Source organism: Ictalurus furcatus, chromosome 14 (genome assembly GCF_023375685.1).
Source record: "Ictalurus furcatus strain D&B chromosome 14, Billie_1.0, whole genome shotgun sequence".
In the NCBI taxonomy this organism is placed as follows: Eukaryota; Metazoa; Chordata; class Actinopteri; order Siluriformes; family Ictaluridae; genus Ictalurus; species Ictalurus furcatus.
The window spans coordinates 20,983,808-21,005,755 of record NC_071268.1 but is presented as its reverse complement, the minus strand read 5'-3'; the positions used below and the strand labels follow the sequence as shown (position 1 = coordinate 21,005,755).

Here is a 21,948-nt window from a genome sequence, read left to right as displayed (position 1 = left end):
CTCTGAGACATATTGTTCCCGAGTAATATTAAAGATTCGTTCAAAATAAACGAATCGTTCATGACCGACACATCACTACTGCTTAACAGTAAAAATATAACCAAAAATTATGTGTTTATCATCAAAAATTGTATTCAGCAGGCCTAATAATGAAACTCTTCGATGGGTGTCATACAGCGGTTGCCTAGAGACAGTCGGATTAATATTGTATGATATGATAGTCAGACAAATATGATATTAAAGTTATTAATAATGATATTGGTATTGAATGCCAGATCGCAACTCCAATGTCTTTTTTTTTTTTTTATATGTCTGTAGAGGAGATGGCTACGTATTTGCGCTACGTACGGCGGTTAGATTTCTTTGAGAAGCCAGATTATGAGTATCTAAGGACTCTCTTCACTGAACTATTTGAAAGGAAAGGATATACATTCGACTACACGTACGACTGGGTCGGCAGACCGATTGTGAGTATTTCCTGTAAAGGCTCGGCGCTAATAGTAGTTGGTAATCTATGGTTACTTTTGCATTTGTTAATAAAGTGGCAGCTTTTGTTAGTAAAGTGGTAGTGTTGGCTTCGATGTTGAATTTCTAGACAGAAGCTGGTCTTATGTGACTTTGTAGTTTGTGAACTTCTCTGAACAGGCCTAAATTTCATTTTGTCTCCTAGCCGACACCAGTCGGGTCAGTTCATGTGGATTCAGGAGCCTCTGCTATCACTAGAGAATCCCACGCCAACAGAGAAAGACCTTCACAACATCAGCCGCTGCGGAACCAGGTACATCAGCATCAGTGCTTATGTTTTTATGTGTATGTGTATGTATGTGTGTGTGTGTGTGTGTGTGTGTGTGTGTATGTATGTATGTGTGTATGTATGTATGTGTGTATGTATGTATGTGTGTATGTATGTATGTGTGTATGTATGTATGTGTGTATGTATGTATGTATGTATGTATGTATGTATGTATGTATGTATGTATGTATGTATGTATGTATGTATGTATGTATGTATATGTGTGTATGTATGTGTGTGTGTGTATAAATAATCTATCTATATCATTAGAGACTTTGAAGAGAAAATGTTCTTCTGACCAGTTTGGTTGTTTAGCACCATGTTAGGTATGCAATGTATTGAAGGTATAGGCAGAGTTGATGTGAGAGTGAAACAAAGAGCAGTGGAATCAGGAAGATAGCCTTGGAGAGCTAAATTAATTTCCATCCTGGAAAAGCTCCAGCCCCACCCCCTTCCTCCAGCGGCCCCGCTGCATCCTGATTTGCCGCGCTGCCTGGGCTCCATTGGCTGAGCTGGAGTGGTGCTACACTCCGTCTGTCCTGACGCTGCTCTAGCTGATCTCTGACTGCTCCTTAACTACAGCCATCACCCAAGTGCTGTACTTGGGCCTACATTCATGAACTATCTCAAACTGCTCTTCTAGGATTAGTTCTCCTGACCTTATTACTACTAAAATGCTTTCTGGATATGGTTCCTTCATCTAGACTCAGAAAGCAATAGTGGTGATTCAAGAGAATAAGAGTGAGGAGACAAATGAAGCCATGTGCTTTTGCCTTGTGTTCATTCATCACTATCAGCAGCCATCCTCTTGTCTCCATGGGCTTCACGCATATCACGAATGGGAGGACGTTCTGTCCAAACAGACAAAGGCTCCCATTTAAAATCCCCTGCAGTACAGCAGAGCAGCTATGGCCTTGGAATATGCTAACACTACAAGAGCACATGGATGGGTAATGTGTTGTTGTGGACTGATTTTAAGGGACAGCATTACTGGAGCAGTGCTTATTTATTTTTTTTGGGGCTTGAGGGAATGGCTGAAAAGGAGAGATGAATCATGCTGAATATTAGCTGCTTGCATACTCATACGTATTTGGAAAGTGCTTTTGAGCTCTTGAGTTGCAGGCGGTCCAGACACATGCCACTAGCTTATGCCTTTTCTGTTCTTTTCAAGTCCGTTAGAGTTATTTTAACCTTTCTGCTTTTCTGTGTGTGTGTGTGTGTCTGTGTTTGCTCTTCACTCTCATTATCACATTGCTTGCGTCACATTCACATGTCTAACTCCTCTCTGTCCTGCTGCTGTCCTCCATGTCTGTTTGTTTTGTGCTATGTATGTGCAATGCATGGCCACCTGCATCTCTCTCTCTCTCTCTCTCTCTCTCTCTCTCTCTCTCTCTCTCTCTCTCTCTCTCTCTCTCTCCTTCTCCTTCTCCTTCCTCGTTGTGGTCTTGGTGCTTTGTGCGGGGCAGACGGTCAGCTCGGAGCACAGGGGAGCATGGGACACGCAACCTCATCGGCACACCAACCTGTCTTACCTGAGCTCATATATGGCTTCTGACCGGCATGGGGGCTCTGCACAGGTAAAGCGAGGATCCGCACGCACTGGCCCTCACCTCGTCTCTGCCACACCACAGAGCTAAAGCATTGCTGCTTGTTTTCTTTTCATTTTTCCCCTTTTCCTTGCAAGTAGCTGAGCAGTAGACTCATTCGTTAGACTTCTCATGACTGTACAACAGCGTTACTCATGAGAGGACTTGCATGGCGTACACAAATATATGTTGAACATCTACTTTTCAAAACATTAAATATAATCTGTGTAGAATAATAATTGTGGAATATGTAATGAAGGCCAAACGAATGACTAACATCTCTACACCTTTACCCTGGTACAGAATACAAGGACCAATGACTGACTATGTCTTTTTCATCCTGTTATATCAAATAGGTGACTAGCTAGCTAACTGCTAAACATCTGAGTGTGTCATCTCTAATAATTTGCATATCAGACTCGATTGGTTCAAAGCCATAGAGCCTATTTTGGGACCTCACAACCTGTCACAAAAGATTTTAGTGCTAATTTGCCCAAACTACATAATCGGAATCAGCCATTCAAAAGGAGTTAACCATTTAACAACCATGCTATCTGAGTTCAGAAGTACTTTCAACTGATAACGTTATGAATATTTCAAGTTTCCTTTTTGTTGACCTTTTTGTTTATATTTGATGATATGTTTCATGTATACTCGCTTCCTAAGATCTCCACAACAAGGAGTAACAGTGCTACTGCAATTTTAAAGCCCCTGGCAGTCTGGTTTTGATACGAATAATCTGTTATTTAATATGCAGTTATCAGTGGTAAATTCCAAACATGTACAGTGAGGGGGAAAAAAGTATTTGATCTCCTGCTGATTTTGTACGTTTGCCCACTGACAAAGAAATGATCAGTCTATCATTTTAATGGTAAATTTATTTGAACAGTGAGAGACAGAATAACAACAAGAAAATCCAGAAAAACGCATGTCAAAAATGTTATAAATTGATTTGCATTTTAATGAGGGAAATATGTATTTGACCCCTCTGCAAAACATGACTTAGTACTTGGTGGCAAAACCCTTTTTGGCAATCACAGAGGTCAGACGTTCCTTGTAGTTGGCCACCAGGTTTGCACACATCTCAGGAGGGACTTTGTCCCACTCCTCTTTGCAGATCTTCTCCAAGTCATTAAGGTTTCGAGGCTCACGTTTGGCAACTCGAACCTTCAGCTCCCTCCACAGATTTTCTATGGGATTAAGGTCTGGAGACTGGCTAGGCCACTCCAGGACCTTAATGTGCTTCTTCTTGAGCCACTCCTTTGTTGCCTTGGCCATGTGTTTTGGGTCATTGTCATGCTGGAATACCCATCCACGACCCATTTTCAATGCCCTGGCTGAGGGAAGGAGGTTCTCACCCAAGATTTGACGGTACATGGCCCCGTCCATTGTCCCTTTGATGCGGTGAAGTTGTCCTGTCCCCTTAGCAGAAAAACACCCCCAAAGCATAATGTTTCCACCTCCATGTTTGATGGTGGGGATGGTGTTCTTGGGGTCATAGGCAGCATTCCTCCTCCAAACACAGCGAGTTGAGTTGATGCCAAAGAGCTCCATTTTGGTCTTATCTGACCACAACACTTTCACCCAGTTTCCTCTGAATCATTCCGATGTTCATTGGCAAACTTCAGACAGGCATGTATATGTGCTTTCTTGAGCAGGGGGACCTTGCAGGCGCTGCAGGATTTCAGTCCTTCACGGCATAGTGTGTTACCAATTGTTTTCTTGGTGACTATGGTCCCAGCTGCCTTGAGATCATTGACAAGATCCTCCCGTGTAGTTCTGGGCTGATTCCTCACTGTTCTCATGATCATTGCAACTCCACGAGGTGAGATCTTGCATGGAGCCCCAGGCCGAGGGAGATTGACAGTTCTTTTGTGTTTCTTCCATTTGCGAATAATCGCACCAACTGTTGTCACCTTCTCACCAAGCTGCTTGGCAATGGTCTTGTAGCCCATTCCAGACTTGTGTAGGTCTACAATCTTGTCCCTGACATCCTTGGAGAGCTCTTTGGTCTTGGCCATGGTGGAGAGTTTGGAATCTGATTGATTGCTTCTGTGGACAGGTGTCTTTTATACAGGTAACAAGCTGAGATTAGGAGCACTCCCTTTAAGAGTGTGCTCCTAATCTCAGCTCGTTACCTGTATAAAAGACACCTGGGAGCCAGAAATCTTTCTGATTGAGAGGGGGTCAAATATTTATTTCCCTCATTAAAATGCAAATCAATTTATAACATTTTTGACATGCGTTTTTCTGGATTTTTTTTGTTGTTATTCTGTCTCTCACTGTTCAAATAAACCTACCATTAAAATTATAGACTGATCATTTCTTTGTCAGTGGGCAAACGTACAAAATCAGCAGGGGATCAAATACTTCTTTCCCTCACTGTACACTATATGGCCAAAAGATGACCTGACCTGACCATCACACCCATATGTGCTTGTTGACAATCCCATTCCAGATTTAGTCCCCCTTTGCTTTTATAATAACTTCCACTCTTCTGGGAAGGCTTTCCACTAGATTTTGGTGCATGGCTGGGGGATTTGTCCATTCAGCCACAAGAGCATTAGTGTGTTCAGGCCCTGGTGTTGATTGAGGAGGTCTGGAGTGCAGTCAGTGTTCCAGTTTAGTCAAAAGGTGTTCAGTGGGGTTGAGGTCAGGGATATGTGAAGGACACTTCAACCTTGGCAAACCATGTCTTCATGGACCTCGCTTTGTGCACAGGGACATCGTCATGCTGGAACATGTTTGGGCCTCTTAGTTCCAGTGAAGAGAAATTGTAATGCTACAACATACAAAGACATTCTACACAATTGTGGCAACAGTTTGAGGAAGATCCACACATGGGTGTGATGGTCAGGTGTCGACATAGGTTTAACTACGTATGTATATCTCTAACTATAATTTAATTATAGTCAAAATCTACAAAAATGGATGCGTGAGCGAGCATACTGATTGACAGCAGCATCTCCCTGGCAATGTAAACAACGTGTGAACAGTGCTAGTGATGCTGAAGAGCTTCCACATTGCTTTTATTTTTATACTCATGAGTCATTGCGTGGTGCGTTGGTGTATTTTGTATGTATTTCTGGAGGCACTAAAGTAGTATGTCTAAAATTCTAACTAGATGCAGTTATACTCATGGTCACTTAGGCACAAAGATCTGTAGAGGGCAAGTAATTTCTAGGTTCAGTGGTTAGGGTAAATTCTGACTGGTACTTTGTTTGACTGAATGTAGTTGCACCCAATTCAAATCATGCAAAATAAATCTGCAGAAAAATAGAAATTCCAAAAAATGTTATTTATTTATTTTTAATTACGAGAACGGGTCAAATGAAAACCTTAAAAGTGCAACATAAATTCGAATTGAATTGATTTTTTTTTTTCCTAAAGGAATCCGAACACTTTATAAGTACTGGACCACTTGTATTGGACAAAATGGAAATGATAACAATATACAAAATATAAATTTAAGAAAAAAGGATTTTCATTTGAGCAGCAAATGATCAATTGTTCTTTCTTTTCCAGTGGGTGGTAAATTTACACAAGAGGCTTTGTGAAGCTGACATAGGCTTTAAAAATTTCCTTCATATACACACACACAAGCTTCTTTTTGATTGGACAAAATCTGTGTTGCAGGTGATCAGCTTAACCAACGGGGAGCTGAATGCAGAGGACCCTCTGGTAGCTCATTCCAATGCACCAATAACAACGCAGGCAGAAGTGGACGTGGTGGATGAGGCCAAGTGCGTTGTTTTTGTTTGTTTGTTTGATTTTTCCCTCCTCTACTATATCTGTGCTTCGTCTTTTCCTTGCCTTCTTGCTGTGAAGCTTTTGTCCTCGCAGTCTTCCCATCTTGATTTGGCAGGGTCTTGCTATTTCTCTTTTGTACCACATCATTGCCTTGTATGTGTATTGCATTTCCTATCACCCTCGATATGTTGCATGTATTTTCACTTCGCCTGTTTGTGTGTACAGTATTAATCTCTATCTCTCTCTCTACGCTTTCTGTAGCTGCGTGAAAATGCTCAACTTGTGGTGAGTCTCCCTTTCCCTGTACTCATCCCAATTCAGGGACGGGCACACAGGGGGAACGCTAATACTGACCTAGAGAGCTAATGCCTTACATAATACAGCACTATCAAACTGGCTGGACAGGGTGTCTTGTCTCTTAATAGATAATTTTAACAGTATTGATTATTATTTGGTCTTGAGTTAACATTTCCATATTAGGTGTTCTAGAGGCAGCAGCCCAGAAGTCGTCTGACACAATGTCATGTGTCTTTCTCAGCAGCATGTCTTTCTAACGGCCATGTTGTCGTCTTGTGCTTTGTTTTTTTTTTTTTGTTTTGTTGTTTTTTTGTGAGTTTTACTTTGTGTGGTTGATGTGACGACCTTCACAAACCCACTAATGTATTTTCTTGTAAATTTTAATAGATATGGGGTGTGACCTTGACACACAGTTTTCATAATAGTTTTGATCTCTTACCCCCACCCCCCACCCCCCACCCCCCCCAGGTGCTGCTGCTTCTTCAAGCGTAAAAGGAAGAAGAGTTCCCCGAGGCACAAATGAGCCAAAATATTCCTCTCCTTGTTTTCACTGCACTGCTGATGTGAGCCTTTCCATGGAGACGCATTTACAGCTGGAAATTTTCAAGGCCAATACATACAGTACATACAGTGGCCCTGCAAGAATGTTAAGCTTCTTAACAGTCCAGAGGCACCTGGACAGGACTGTCTCCCCTTTGCACTCTTTTATTTTGCCGTTTCATCCTGATACTTCTTTATTTATGTATTTTAATGTTTTTATGGATGTCTGTCCCTATGAGGAGCCAGTTAGTAGAGGACAGTCATGCTGCATTTCTTCCTGAAGGGTTGTATTTTGCTATGAACATTTGTATTTGAACTTTTCCCAAATATTCAACCATTTCAAGGACATTTCTTGCTCTTGTGCTTGGCCGGTTTATTGTTCTTGTTTTCTTTTCTTTTCTTTTGTCTATTTTCCCCATGCTTTTGGACAGAGAGGAATTCATCGCCTGGTGGTACCTCGACTCAATAGCACAGATTACTTCCACTTCGCTGCAGTTTTCTTTGATAGATTCTGTGCAGTTTGAATATAAATGCCAATTTACTGTATGCATCCTGCCTTACTTACACCCATAAACACATAAGCACTGTGTCGTCACAAAAATAACTCATTTAATGCAAAGTTCAAAACTCCACAACACAATAACAGTCACAATGAAAAGAATGTGTTACACTGAAGACAAATATTATTGCATGTAAAAGTGCAATACATACGTCAGTATGTAAACGCGTATGAATCTCTAAAGGGGTTTTGCATAGATGACTGGCTTGCGAAGGATTTTGTCCCCGAAGACCAAAATCTAAATGAGAAAAAAAAAATTTACTCGATATATTGACGTATTTATCCTGAAGGTATTTGTGGCATGTAAAATGTTTGATTAGGTAACCAAAAGCCATATTTCATGGAACTGTGTATTTAATCGTATTGTAGTTTGCATGATCCAATCCATTGCTTCTCTTAATACATTTACAGCAGGGGTGTAAATGAGAAAGCCCAAATCAGTACCACTCATTTTAGCTTCAGCTTGCAAAGCATATTTGCAATGTGCAGTTATATAGAAACCTTCAGCTTTGAATGTGCAATACCCATTCCCAAAGTCTTAAAGGTTACAATTCTCCATTACCATTTTCTGTTTTTCCCCCATTTTTTTTTTCTTTCTTATTAGTGTTTTCATATATTTTCAAATTATGGAAGATATAGAAGACTGTTTCCCCACAGATGAGGCCAACAGTTGAAATTTTATAGCAGGTTTATGTATATTTATGGTTTCTGTAACGTGGGTTTGTGCATTTAGAAGGAAGGTGTCGTTCTTTCACATTGTCAGGTCTCTTCTCTCATGTCCCCTGCTGATGATACTGTGTAATGCTTTGAGTACAGAGCTGCATACACACTAGTCAGATCATTACCATTATTATACCTGGGTAAAAATATCAGACCGATAACTTTTATAGGTTCAGACTAGCTCCTATCCTACCTATATTAATGCTGAGATGGACTGCAAGCCTGTCATAACTTGATGTGCGATTTACCTGCAACTAATTATACTGAATCATTATTGGATGTAAAGAGCATTTGTCTTAATTCCCACGATGCTACAGAGATGTTGGGTATTGGGTAAACAGTGTTCAGGTTCTTTGCACCTTGACATACTTGAGTGTTTAAGAGAAAGCTAAATTAACCTTTCTATTAAATACATTGTTTTCGGGATTAATACATCTATTTTTTTTTATTTTTTTATTACGTTATATTTCTGCTTTAGTCTTCAAGCTAGCTTTTGTTTGGGTGAATGTTTCTTCATGTGTAATCTAACTAACAGCTGCCTGTTTATAGCATTAATTCTATTGCAGAACTTTTGTACTGTAACTGCTTGCTTTTTGTTTGTTTGTTTTTTTTATGTTTGGTTTTTGGTTTTTGAATATGGATTAATAATTGGGGCCTAAATGATGGACACTTCTCAGATTTTGCCTTTAAACAAAATGAACATTTATTTTGTATTTAATGAACCATGCCTCAAATGGGAAATTTGATTGTGTGTTTTCTGTGCATTTACAGTGCATATGAGTGTATGTGGTCACTTTATTTGTAATTTTATTGATTGTGAATATTTGTGAATATTTTTGTTTCATTTATTCGGAGAACACTAAGGTCTCCACGGCACCTCCTGGTGGGGTGAATGACTGGATCTGTGCTTTTCTCCTAAATTAGCCATATATGGTAAAAAAAAAAAAAAAAGATATATATATATATATATATATAGGTGTGTGTGTGTGTGTGTGTGTGTGTGTGTGTGTGTGTGTGTATAGTATATGTTTAATGATTATTTGTGCATAATCGTTTAAGTTATGACTTAAGTTGTTTTGTTTGGACATTGACTGAACCAGTGTTGAAATCATTGTATTAGCTGGACGTCTTCATAAACAATCTTAGACTAGGTGACATAGGACCAGATTTCCATTGTGTGTGTTTATTTTAGTCATGTATGGGTGATACTGAAACTGATCATACACTGTTATGCTCAGAATTTGTTTTAGCTTATATTATTATTAATAGAAGCATTTTATCTTTACATTTAAGATTTGATTTGAGTTTTTGTGGGGCAGAAGGATTACAGTAGTGTGACTGTAACTTTGCCTTTGTGCCCCAAGTCAGTATCTGCTTTGAGTCATATAAACACTGGTTCACTGGGGCATTCTGGGAAACTTGTATTTCAACCTGTCTTTTCTTTCTGTGCCACTGGTTCCAGCACCATCCACATCTATCATGATTTGTGTTTTGTCAACGAGTTAACACTTGTTTACGTTTGCTGTTTTAATTCCTGAGTGCAATGTACACTTGTGCTCACGTACAAAACGAATGCCCTACAGAAACGACGGCACGTTTAAAGAGATCATTCCTTACGATTAATCATCTTTCCTCAAAGCTACAGTCTTAAACCATATGGTCTGGTTCCCTGTACACACATTATGCCTTATTCAAAAAAAAAACAACATTTTTTAATGAAACAACAAGTGACACAAGTCTGGAAAGTGAGATAAATGTATCATTGTATCATGATTAAAAAATGGATTATTTCAGATTTAGCTTGAGAGAGAGGCACATTCTCTTGTTTAATATGCCAACCACAGATATGATGGAACTGAAACCACTAATGATACCACATTGAGATCAGTCAGAACCTGTCCGGTTGTAAATTATGTAAAATACTGAATTGTTTGATGGTCTCATGATGAAAATGAAGTCTATTACAGAGCTGGGTTTTATTTTATCCCTTGTTTGACCTGTATAAAGCAAGCCTAAACAGATACATGAAAGTTAACTTGAACATTAAGGGATGATGATGATTTTCACAGACAATTTCCCCCCACTATTTCGACTTTGTCTTGGACTAAATGCTGTTAATGAGGATTTCTAACAAGAAGCGTTGTTCATGTACAGTGGTATCAGGGCTTAATGTGTGTCTGGATAAAACAGGCTCCTAAAATGTATTATTAATATTGTGTTACAATGTTGAATGTCATTTCCAAATTTTATCCTTATGCTTAACTGTGCTAAAGGGCTCCAGTTGTGAAGAATCCATTAGTTTTTGAGATTTAGAGATCACATTTTTGTGTTCGGACAGACAGGCAGCCTCTCTGTGTAATGGCCATTGTTTAGAGGCACAGATAAACACTTTTTATTCCTTCAACCCAGAGGGGTAGCTCAAGTTTGGACCCTTTTTTTAATGTAAAATAATAATAATAATAAAAAAAAGATCTCTCTCTTACCCTTCACTCCGTGTCTGAGTCTTTTTGTATTTGAGAGTCAGATGAATTTAACTTTGCTGCTTAAAAAACTGCATTATATTAAAACAGTCGTTCACACGTGATATAAAAGTGTTTCTTTTGTTCTAGAAAACTGTCTTGATCCAATTTTCAAACGTCCAGTTTCGGTCCCCACTGTAGCCTCAGATTTCTGTTCTTGAGTGACAGGGGTGGAAGCCATTGTGTTTTTCTGCTGTTGTAGCCCATATGCTTAAAGGTTCAACGTGTTGTCCATTCTAAGACGCTTTTCTGCTCACAACGGTTGTAAAGCGTGGTTATATTTGAGATACTGTATCCATTCTGTCAGCTTGAACCAGTCTGGCCATTCTTCTCTGACCTCTCTCATCAACAAGCTGTTTTTGCCCAAAGAACTGATGCCTACTGGATGTTGTTTTGTTTTGGTTTTTTGGTTGGTTGGTTGGTTTTTAATTGTATTATTTTGTGTAAAGAGACCAACATGCTTGAAAATTCCAGATCAGCAGTTTTTGAAATACTCAAACCTGACCGACTTGCACTGGCAACCATTCTATGGCCAAAGTCAATGACTACGTTTACATGCAAATTATATTGCATTTAAGGTCAATATTCGAGTTTCAGCCATATTCAGTATTCGACGTTCATATGCGTACAGGCATCAGAATATTCCTGTATACATGGTTGCTGTACAGTAAGTATGCCTGAGCTGCCATTCCTAAATACCTAGCTTACAGCTAAGCATCTGTTAGCACCCACAATTCCTTGCAAACCGAACATGCGCAAACTGAGCATCTCCTTTCAGTGGATTTCCTATGTTTACATGCACATCAATATTACGATATTAATCAGAGTTTGTCAATAATCGAATTAGTACCGAGTCGTGTAAACGCCACAGTCGGATCACCCGATTCAGATTAAGACAATATTCTGATTCCTCAAATTCAGATTCCCACCCCTGGAATTTGCCAACAGAAATATGTTGCATGCAAAAAAACACCTTATTCAGAAAATCCACTGAAAGGAGATATATACACATGCTCTTGTGTGTGTGTGTGTGTGTGTGTGTGTGTGTGTGTGTGTGTGTGAGTGTGAACAGATGCTTAGCTGTAATCTAGGTATTTAGGAATGGCAACTCAGGTATACTTACAACAACCATGTATACAGTAATATTTCGATGCCTGTACGCATATAAACGTCGTATTTGGAATACGGTTTAAACCCGAATATAGACCTTAAACTGAATTTGACATGCATGTAAACGTAGTCGATGAGATCACATTGTTGCTTTATTCTGATGTTTGATGTGAACATTAACTGAAGCTCTTGACCTGTATCTGCTATTATCTTATGTATTGCACTACTGCCAAATGATTGGTTGATTGGATAACTGCATGAATGTACAGGTGTTCTTAATCGTGAGTAAATGAGTGGTAAATAGAGAACATGTCACAGGGAGAGGGAACACAACCCTGTAATCTTTCAATCCTCGAAGAACCCCTTTTCTTAGTATGTAGTAGACATGACAAAAGGGCTAAAAACTAATAGACTCCTCGGAATTCAAAATGTGAGAATTTCTTCAGCACTTTCTCCGTGTCAGAAGGTGGCAGCACGTCCCTGATAGTGTTTCCGGTCTGTGCTTTAAACTTCCGGTGGAGCTCTTTCAGGCTCTCTTCGGCTAACCTGATCCAACATGGTGGGTACCTGGCATTTTCCGTGGCGATAAAATCTGCTTCAATCCTCATTTTATACACACTGTGGCACACCGTTAAACAGTTAATCGTTTAGTAGAAGTGTTTAGGACTTTGGATGTGTGAATATTCAACGCATGTAGGCTTTATTTTGGGGGGGAAAAAATTATTAAATATTCGGCAAAGTCTGGACGCAAGAAGACGTCTCGGTTAGCGTCCTGCTGGCTAACGTTGGAGGAGAAATAGGTTACAGTCTGTAATGGCTATCATTTTTATTAATTAATAGGTATATTATTTGCTGTTTATAGTGCGTGAATCGTGTATTTTTAGTATTTTTTCGATAAAAAAAACAATCTTAACAGGAAGCTGGAAAATAACCAGAGGCTGTATTAGCTAACACCTAGCTAGCAAATAGATGCTATATTTCTATTAGAGACTCTTCATTGTTAATGCTGGTGCATTTATCAGATAAATTCCTTCAAATGCACTTGTTTAGGATTGTCACTGCCTTCAGATGCTACACCTAATCTGTTCTGTCACTCCAAGTGGCTCTAGCACGTTTATATGTATCTGACAGTAAACACCAAAAGGCTGAAGACTTAGTTTAGATTGTTATCTGGATTATGATCAACAGAAGGCTTTTGTAGAAAAGATGTTGGATGTTTTGATTAGTTTGGGGGGTTTTGAAGTTCTTGTGTATATCCTGCGATAGGCTTGTGTATTTCTGACGGATGTTTTTTAATCTTCTGTACACAGGGCCGTGTCAGGACAAAGACGGTGAAGAAGGCCGCTCGGGTCATCATCGAGAAGTACTACACCCGCCTGGGCAATGACTTCCACACCAACAAGCGTGTGTGCGAGGAGATCGCCATCATCCCCAGCAAGAAGCTCCGCAACAAGATCGCTGGGTAAGAGACTGACTGGAGTGACGAGTGTCGCTGTACAGCGGGTCCCCTGTATCGAAAGTGACCGTGGTGTCTGGTTGCCAGGTCATTGATACCACAGGGAGAGAAAACCGAAAGTCTTTCCCGTGTTTGCTAGACGTGTTCTTGCCAAACCCTGTATCTTTCACACACTACTTCATGAGGAGGTGGAGGAGTTCTAATTTTGGTTATTGCAGTTTTGTAGCATTTAGTATGAACATGTTCTCCTTAAAGTTATCTGTAAGCTAGTGTGCTCCAAAACAATGACAAAATTTGCGTCTAGAAGATATACGCGGATAATTTTTTGTCTCTCCCTCTACCACCGATCCCAATCAACAGTTTTGATGACGTCATTCTGCACTTCAGGTTTTCACCAGATTTTCTGTCCAATCAAATGCTCTTTAGAACCTGAACATTATAAAAATTTGCATTTAGTGCCATACCGTAATTACGAGATCACGACTTACAAAAAAAAAAAATTCACTTCCTCGTAGGACTCTTAATTAACTCGTAACTACTTTTTTTTTCCCAATCTAGGAATTTTCTAAGAGCTCCGACTTGTACCACCTGACCGTTGTGATGTCATGTGGAAACATTCAAAATGTAGTTATTTCATAATAATTCATATAATTGATTATTATTGTCTTAATGCTGCTAGATTAATCTGAAAATAAACAAATGGCATACGATACAGTTTCACATAGCTAGCACAGAGTTGGATAACCGTCGCATGATTCCGTGTCCGAGTAGACAGCTTCACGGCTCCGCGTAGAGCGTCAGAGTTGTCGTGTAGTAATTATTGTAGTTCCGCCATGACCTGAACGCAGCCGAAATCACCTCGCCGAATAGCCGTCGTTAAGCCAGAGAAATCATGTCAGCAAGCAAGGGTCGTAAATATGTGTGACCGCATGTTTTATTCAGTCTATTAGTTGGTTAAGAAGGAAACGGCTTGAAGTTGTACACTTCATTGCTCGGGCTCACGTCCATGATACTGTCGAGTAAAACGCTATTGGCTATTTAAAAGGGTGGGAGCTGCTCAATATGTCCCACCTTAACTTTTTTTTTTTTTCCCGTGGAAATTTGTCAGCATATCAAATATTTTCCCTATTTCTTAGAGGCATGGAGCTTTTTATTCCTGAACTTTTCTCACCAGGCCCAGTTTGTCTGAATTAAACCTATTTGATTCATGTGACCAGTCAGTCTAGCTATAAAGCTCAAAATGGGTTGTGATTTCCACGACTGTTGGAGTTTAAAAAAAAAAACAACTAAAAGCTAGTCTCCATCACTCAGTTTCATGATCCCCACAGTGAGAACTGCTGATCTAAATTATGTTCTGAATCCGGGCTTTCCGACTGTTTCCAGTTTGACTAACCATAAACACTTCAAGCCGTTTTGAAAGGAAGAATTAGACAGTTTTCCCCCTTGTTTCAGACAGTCAGTCAAGACTAGATGTTGAGCACCGCATCTATAAGGTAGAGCTGCTCGCTTATGGCAAAAATCATAATCATGATTATTTTGAATATGTAGTATGCGGCACAATAATTGTTTTATCTCTTATTTTTTCATAATTGTCGAAGACCATAATTGAAATTGAAAATTTGATTAATTGTACGACCCTACTGAAAGGCTAATGTACCAAGGAAAGCTCAAAGCTGTCGGTTTAGCATTATACAAAGTTCACGTCTAAATCACACAGTTGTCATCCATCCGACGCGGTTGTAAGAGTTGGTGCTGTTGATGATAAAGCATGATGAAATAAGGTGTTGTCTTGTGGCTTTGAAGGTATGTGACCCATCTGATGAAGCGCATCCAGAGAGGGCCAGTCAGAGGCATCTCCATCAAGCTGCAGGAGGAGGAGCGTGAGAGGAGGGACAACTATGTCCCAGAGGTACGTTTTAGCTCTGCTGGAGCATTTATACACCCTGTTTACACCTGCTTGTTTCATGCGCCTTGTATCTGGATCACATTTTGATAAGAATACAAACCAGATGCTTAAACGTATCTCTGTGACTGAAAACGCTTTGCTGTATTGCATGTGAAGATGCAAATTAGCTATTGTAGTAGAACAGATTTCCAGTGTTCATTTTCTTTATGACTAAGATCATTGCAGCATCAGGAATCATGATTTTTGTGCCACTTGTCTGTGTTTTTAAAGGCACAGACCTCGACATTCAGAGACACATTGATTTACTCTTTCATTTTTATTTAGATAATCCCTGTTCAGATATAATCCTGATAACCAAGTGTAACCAGGGGTCTTTCATCTGCTCCCAAGTCTGGACCTGTTAATCTGTTTGATATCGTGGCATGTCCTTTATCAGGATGTCCAGGAGCTTTAGGGCTTAGTTTCTCTCTGCACCTGTGATGTACAGCATCGCGTTAGGTCCAGCGTGCATTGTGTAATGCGAGAGAAAAATGCTGGCTGTTGCAGCAGAGATTTCAGGCAATGAGACGGTTCACAGGTTCAAAAACAAGTGGTCGAAGCACGTGTAATTCTCAGTGCGGCGCTTATGTTTCAGGAAATCCCATAATGGGAGTCAAACTTGTACTAGTCATATTCTCAGATTAACACATCACATCTCACACGTGTGGATTTAAGGTATCTCGTGCTTGGCTTGGTTTTGACTGGAATCCTACCTGAGAGATCAAGCCAAATAGTGTAAATATGGATTAATTGAGGGTTAGCATAGAAATGTTTGTGACATCAGAATAGGCCGAATAATATACACTGGCTTCAGTTTAGACTCTGATGTAGAAACATGTTATTATCCAATATTGATCCTTTACAGATTAAGTTCAGTAAAATGCCTCTGTAGTTTTCAAGGGAAACTGCAAACATTCCAAATGGCTTGCATAGTTCAGTAGGAGGAAAAAAAAAGCCCCAAAATCTTTTTTTTACTATGTTTAATTTTTTTTACATTTTATTTGAACCCCTTTCTCCTGTTTTGGTCACCCGCCATTTCCCACCCACCCACCAGCCTCGGGGAGGGTGAAGACTCCGAGACCCATGAAGCCAACCAACTGCATCTTTTTGATCCAGTGCGCATGCTGTGTTACACGGCAGCGTAACACACTCTGATGAAAACACTCAAGTGCCCCCTCACAGAAACACATGACTGGCTAGTGTCCCTATGGGGGGGGTGAGAATATTGCATCTCCCACCCAGAGAGCATGGCCATTTTGAGCTCTTGGACTCCTGACTGCTTTTGTCTGTAGCACTCCTGGGATCCAAACTACTAATCTCCAGACTATAGTTGTTGGGGTTAGTCTCTATTGATGCGTTTGACTAGACAACTAAATCATAATGGGGTGGGGAAGAGGTGTGTGGTTTAAATTATTTCGGACTTCTCCTGGGTTTCCAGGCAACTGAAACATGAGTGAGCAGGCGTGTGCATTGGAGCTTTCACTTGCCTGGTGGGTTAACTAATGGGTTAGATCTCTCTCGCTCTCTCTCTCTCTCTCTCTCTCTCTCTCTCTCTCTCTCTCTCTCTCTGTCTCTGTCTCTGTGTGTGCATTAAAAAGGTTATTGGACCTCATAGCTTGGGCAAAACACCAGAAATAATTGACAATTTATACTTTTTTAATTTAATGATTAGTTAATAGCATTTAAAGGTCTTTCCCCTTTAGCCTGGTCACGTATGACTGGAAAGAATAATAACTTAAGATGGCCACCGAGTGGACATGTCTGCCTATAATTACTTTGGCTGCAGTAATGTGCAATTTTTTAATTTTTTTGGTCCATTTGTCATGTACGCTGCTTCAAAAGCAGGGCCCTGATTATTAGTATGTTTTCACCCCTAGTCTCAAAATCCCTATTATATATCAATAAAAATCCTGCTGTTTGTGCTGGAGCTTCAACGTATAAACGTTAAATTTGGTGACTGCTTTACTTATTGATTTGTCTATTTATTTAGTAATCCAAAATATGAAAGTCCATTTTTGTCCGTTGGTTTGTCTGTTTAACCACTTCCTGTGCTCTCCTGCACCATACATCACCGATGCACTCAGTGAGATCTGTATCTTGACCCAGTTTGCTCTGTGCAAATGCAACACATTTGCACATGCATTAATTTTTTTTCAGCTCTACCTAGTGCCTCTTTCTTTCTTTTTTTTTTAAATGTAATTTTATTTATTTTTTTACATTTTTAGGTGTAGTATGTCATAAATAAAAAATTTTTAGTTGAAGATGGCTGTATCTTCAGCCTAATTTCTATTATTCAGATATCCTTAATTGTCAGAGAACTGATATTCACTTAAGCCTTATAAGAGTGGGAGAACTTGTTTTGAATGTGATTTTAGTGGAGTTTAATTGGATTTTTCACTGCAATAAATCTGTCCTCTTGTCAGTGGCGATACAGGTGTTGGTGTTTAACAGACGTAAACAGTATAATCAATGTTTCTTCAAATACTTACAATTCAAACTACCACTGAGTTCAATGAAAATCTCATTGGATGAACAGAATGTAATCGCATATTATGTATGTGAATAATAATGTTCAGCACATACAACTGCTCGTTATATTTACTAAACCAGTGAATGAAAATGAATGTTTTCCTCATGAGTGCAGTTTCTGTGATGTGCTGCTTGTGCGGTGCCACTTCTGGTGTAAAATGGACTTTATCTGCAGTTCTGAGATGCCTGAATTTGTGTCCATCGTCAATTAAGACTTGAAAATGTGAACGTTATCGAAAATGTATTATCGTTGTATTTGGGCATTAATTTTGTTACTTGTGGACGTAGGGCATGCCGGATACACGAATGGTGATTCCATTCAACATTACTAGTTGAAACGTCTCATTTTGGTTGAGGAGGTCGATAAATCCGCTCACAACAGAACAGGTGTTTAGATAGAGCAGTTAATCCCAGATTAAAATTGCATTTCAGCTCTTTGTGTTATAGTTTGGCTCCAACTCTGACCCTGTATCGAAAGTGACTGTGGTCTCTGGTTGCCAGGTCATTGATAATACAGGAAAAGAAACCTGAAAGTCTTTCCCGTGTTTGCAGGATTGCTTTGTTCCTGTCAGACCCTGTATCTTTCACACACATTAGACTGGTGTTTCTCAGTCCAGGGTCCTGGAGTACTGATGCCCTGCACAATTGCTTTCCCTGCTGCCAACTTACCTGATTCAGCTCATCAGCAAGCCTGAACTAGTTAGAACTGGATGAGTTAGAAGATGGAGAAGACTCAAATGTGCAGGTCCATGGTTCTCCAAGAGCAGGATAGAGAACCGGTTTAGAGCATTAAGGCTTGTGTGTACCATTCAGACCGTGTCCATGATGGATATTTTCACATTTAGCCTTCACGGTTCACTAAATGCTGTTTGTCTCTACAGGTTTCTGCTCTGGACCAGGAGATCATTGAGGTGGACCCTGACACCAAGGAGATGCTCAAGCTTCTGGTACGTTTAATTTCAGGTTATGGAAGGAAGTGTGTACAGCAGGTCCCTGTATCGAAAGTGACCGTGGTGTCTGGTTGCCAGGTCATTGATACTACAGGGAGAGAAAACAGAAAGTCTTTCCCGTGTTTGCTAGACAACGTGTTCTTGCCAAACCCTGTATCTTTCACACAAATACCCTACACACAGCATTACGTAACCATTTGCAGCTTGATTGACCGTAAATAACGCAGCCAACATTTTCAAAAGAATTGTTTGACACTTTTCCCTCCTTGTTTTACACATCGTCAGTCCTCTCCTCATGTCATATCACGTTCGGACTCCTCAATGACCGACTTGTGTTTTTCTGACGATGTTATCTATTTATCTACTAAACGGGCAAGCATAGTAGCAGCCATTCGGAAGCCGGACTCCTCGGCACACAGCTTCGTATCAGACGTGGGGGTGGTTTTTTGTTTGTTTGTTTTTTCATAAATATAAAGGAGTCATGTTTATTATTGACTCACTCATGGCTGCTGTAAAAGGTTTGAAATATTAGACAATTTGGACGATGAGGTTCCTATTTGAGATGTATATTAAATACAAACAAATTGTATTAGTTATCCAAACAATGTGGCTCCACATTTAAAATGGTACAAGTCGAATGGCTGTATTATTTGCTGCCTAAACCAATGACCGAATCCCCTCGCAATAGTAGCCTTGTAGCTTCAATTTATATCTGAATCAAACATGTATTGGCTGATGGACCACATTTGACATGAGGGGTACGTTTCCTCTTTGGCCGAACTCATCTCTGTTCTTCATATGTAATTACTGATGTAGCTGGATTGGATTGTTGATTGGACACGTTTCTGGTTTGTCTGTTCTTCAGAGTCGTCGTCTGTCTTGTTACAAAGACAAACGAAAAAAAGTCCATAAGCTCAAACCTGCTCATAAGCAGGCTCATTCAACGCAAACGAGATTAAATTATACGAGTTGTATGCTTGATGTAGGGTCGTGCGATTAATTGAAATTTCGATTACGGCCTCCGACAATTATGAAAACAAAATAATGGAGATAAAACGATTATTGTGCCACGTTCGTTTATGCGATGTTCTCGTTTTCTTTTTAAAAACCGTGCACCATTTTTCTTCACAGCAGTGCGCTTTCGCCCCTCCCTAAAAGGCCAGACTCGCTCCCCGCCAGACTGTGGCATTTTTAGTTCAGCTTGAGCCAAGATGGCAGAAAGAGACAATTTGGTTTACAAGAAATAGAAAACCATTTCAGCTGTTCGGAAACGATTTGGTTTCGAGGAGTCCGATGTGGATAAAAAAGAAATAACATTTGCTATCCTTGGAAAGCTCATTTCCTCCAGCGTCATGAGAGCTGGTCTAAATACGCTCACTACTTTTCTAGAGCTCGCTAATAGTGAGAAACTACAGGCTGATCTAAACCACAAGACAGAATTTCACTGGCTAAGGACGTTTAAAGTTCATTTCCTGCGATGCGATTCGCCAAAATGCATCACATGACCTGCTCCGCTATCTTATAAAAGAGTACAGTAAGAGATGAAAAAAAAGCGCAGAAATTTCATGCAAAAGCATAAACAAATGTAAGCAGCTATTCATAGCTCGAGTAAGTAAAGAATGTACATGTAGAGGCATAGTGATCTAATTCATTTTTATTTTTACATTAACTGTGTGTAAGTAATAAATGTATGTCGTGATAATTGTGATCTCAATATTGACAAATAATGGTGATTTTTGCCATAATCGAGCAGCCATATTATGATGTATAGTATCATGTACATACATATGATGTAGTATGATGTACACTATATAAAATGGCGCTTGTTAGGTCTAGCATGTAATTGCTATCGAATCCTCAAATTAACATTTTGTAGCGACAATAAAATAGACACTAAATTTAACTGTGCATCAAGGTTAACGAAAACTCAAACCATCAGTGAGAACATTTCCGTTAACTAAAATAAAAACACGAGTTTCCAAATAAACGAAAACTAAACTGCAACTATAACGTTCACTTGCAATACGAACGAAAACTATAGAATTTCAGAGAATAAAACTTAGGTTTTTGTCATTTTATTTATTTATTGTTATTAAAATAGGTTTTCGTATATAAAATGCTGGGTGGTCTGACTTAAGAATAGGGGTAGGTCTGTCTGTTTCCGAATCATAAATAACCAGTAGATGGCAGAACGATGTGTATTTGAACTCCTTGGCACAGCAGTGATTTAGTAGCAGAGAGCTAATGGCCAAATTAATAGGTAGGAATAAAACAAAGATTAAAACTAACAAACGAAACAGGAATTGAAAACCCAAATACAAACCGAAATAAAAACTAGCAGTATTTTTAAAACTATCATAACCTTGCTGTGCATATCTTACATTATGTGCGAGAAAACCTTTAATGTCCCGTACAGGCTTCTGTACACTTCACTTTGTCCTACTGTAATGCCACTGTGTGTGTGACGAGAAAATGTTTCACAAGCTTGACAGCAGCTTCACACAGGAAATAGCTGTCAGATTGGCTCTTTAAAAAACAGAGCATGTCTTTGACTTGGTATAGTTAGTAAACCAGATGCCTCTTGAGGGTTATTGGAGTTGTAATTTCATTTGTTTAGAAAGAAAAACACTTGCACTAGCTCAAATGGAGCATGGTTAAAAACACTTGGCACGCACGTTGATTCGTATTTCAAGTTTTCTTTGAATGTTTTGATTCCTTTCTTTTACAGAAAGTATTTAGAATATATGTTTAAAATCATTTGAATTTGTCTAATATAATGTAAGTACACATTTTGTTTTGTCAGCTGTAGTGTTTTAACTTGTTGTTCCGTCTGTTCCCCTCACAGGACTTCGGCAGTCTGTCCAATCTGCAGGTCACCCAGCCAACGGTCGGCATGAACTTCAAGACTCCTCGAGGAGTCTAGGTGTTTGTAATATATCTCATAATAAAACTTTGGAAAACAAGGACCTTGAGTGTGTGTGTGATGGTTGATATTGGCATTTGTGGTTTGAGGTCTCGACTGAAAACTGATGCTGCACCACCCCACATCTCTGAAAGGGGACTTTCCCCAAGTAATTCACTTCATTTTTGTGGTTGGTTTGTTTGTTTTTTCCCTGTGGTCCTGCTAGTCTGTTGTGTATGACCAATGGCGGTTAAAATTAAGATGAATGGGAATATCCACTAGATAAATTTGT

The 21,948-nt window shown here is 39.5% G+C and overlaps 2 protein-coding genes and 3 non-coding genes across 9 annotated transcripts in view; all 5 read left to right on the top strand.

Moving 5' to 3' along the window:
• LOC128618068 (casein kinase I) overlaps positions 1-9,251 on the top strand; it is a 34,161-nt gene extending 24,910 nt beyond the window's left edge. The window contains exons 9-14 of one of the 5 annotated variants that reach the window (XM_053641453.1): positions 319-467; positions 671-778; positions 2,260-2,370; positions 6,016-6,122; positions 6,391-6,414; positions 6,895-9,251. In XM_053641453.1, coding sequence (XP_053497428.1) covers positions 319-467; positions 671-778; positions 2,260-2,370; positions 6,016-6,122; positions 6,391-6,414; positions 6,895-6,949 — 554 coding nt within the window. In that variant the 3' untranslated portion in view covers positions 6,950-9,251. The other 4 variants (XM_053641454.1, XM_053641455.1, XM_053641451.1 and 1 more) reach the window with 4 other exon arrangements.
• Positions 9,252-12,377: 3,126 nt separating this feature from the next.
• On the top strand, positions 12,378-21,720 carry zgc:114188 (40S ribosomal protein S17-like). Its single transcript, XM_053640889.1, has 5 exons — positions 12,378-12,433; positions 13,185-13,336; positions 15,134-15,239; positions 18,686-18,751; positions 21,600-21,720. Exons 1-5 carry the CDS (start codon positions 12,431-12,433, stop codon positions 21,675-21,677), a joined length of 405 nt encoding a protein of 134 aa, XP_053496864.1. The 5' UTR covers positions 12,378-12,430; the 3' UTR covers positions 21,678-21,720.
• Positions 13,381-13,503, top strand: LOC128618815 (small nucleolar RNA SNORA71). The gene has a single exon (XR_008387834.1). It is a non-coding gene; the product is annotated as a small nucleolar RNA SNORA71 (small nucleolar RNA).
• LOC128618813 (small nucleolar RNA SNORA71) lies at positions 18,269-18,395 on the top strand. Its single transcript, XR_008387832.1, has one exon. It is a non-coding gene; the product is annotated as a small nucleolar RNA SNORA71 (small nucleolar RNA).
• LOC128618814 (small nucleolar RNA SNORA71) lies at positions 18,796-18,921 on the top strand. Its single transcript, XR_008387833.1, has one exon. It is a non-coding gene; the product is annotated as a small nucleolar RNA SNORA71 (small nucleolar RNA).
• Positions 21,721-21,948: the final 228 nt, after the last annotated feature.

Coding starts and splice junctions, on each gene's coding strand:
- zgc:114188 (XM_053640889.1), top strand. Junction 13,337..15,133: donor CTCCGCAACAAGATCGCTGG/GTAAGAGACTGA, acceptor GTGGCTTTGAAG/GTATGTGACCCATCTGATGA. Junction 15,240..18,685: donor GGGACAACTATGTCCCAGAG/GTACGTTTTAGC, acceptor TTGTCTCTACAG/GTTTCTGCTCTGGACCAGGA.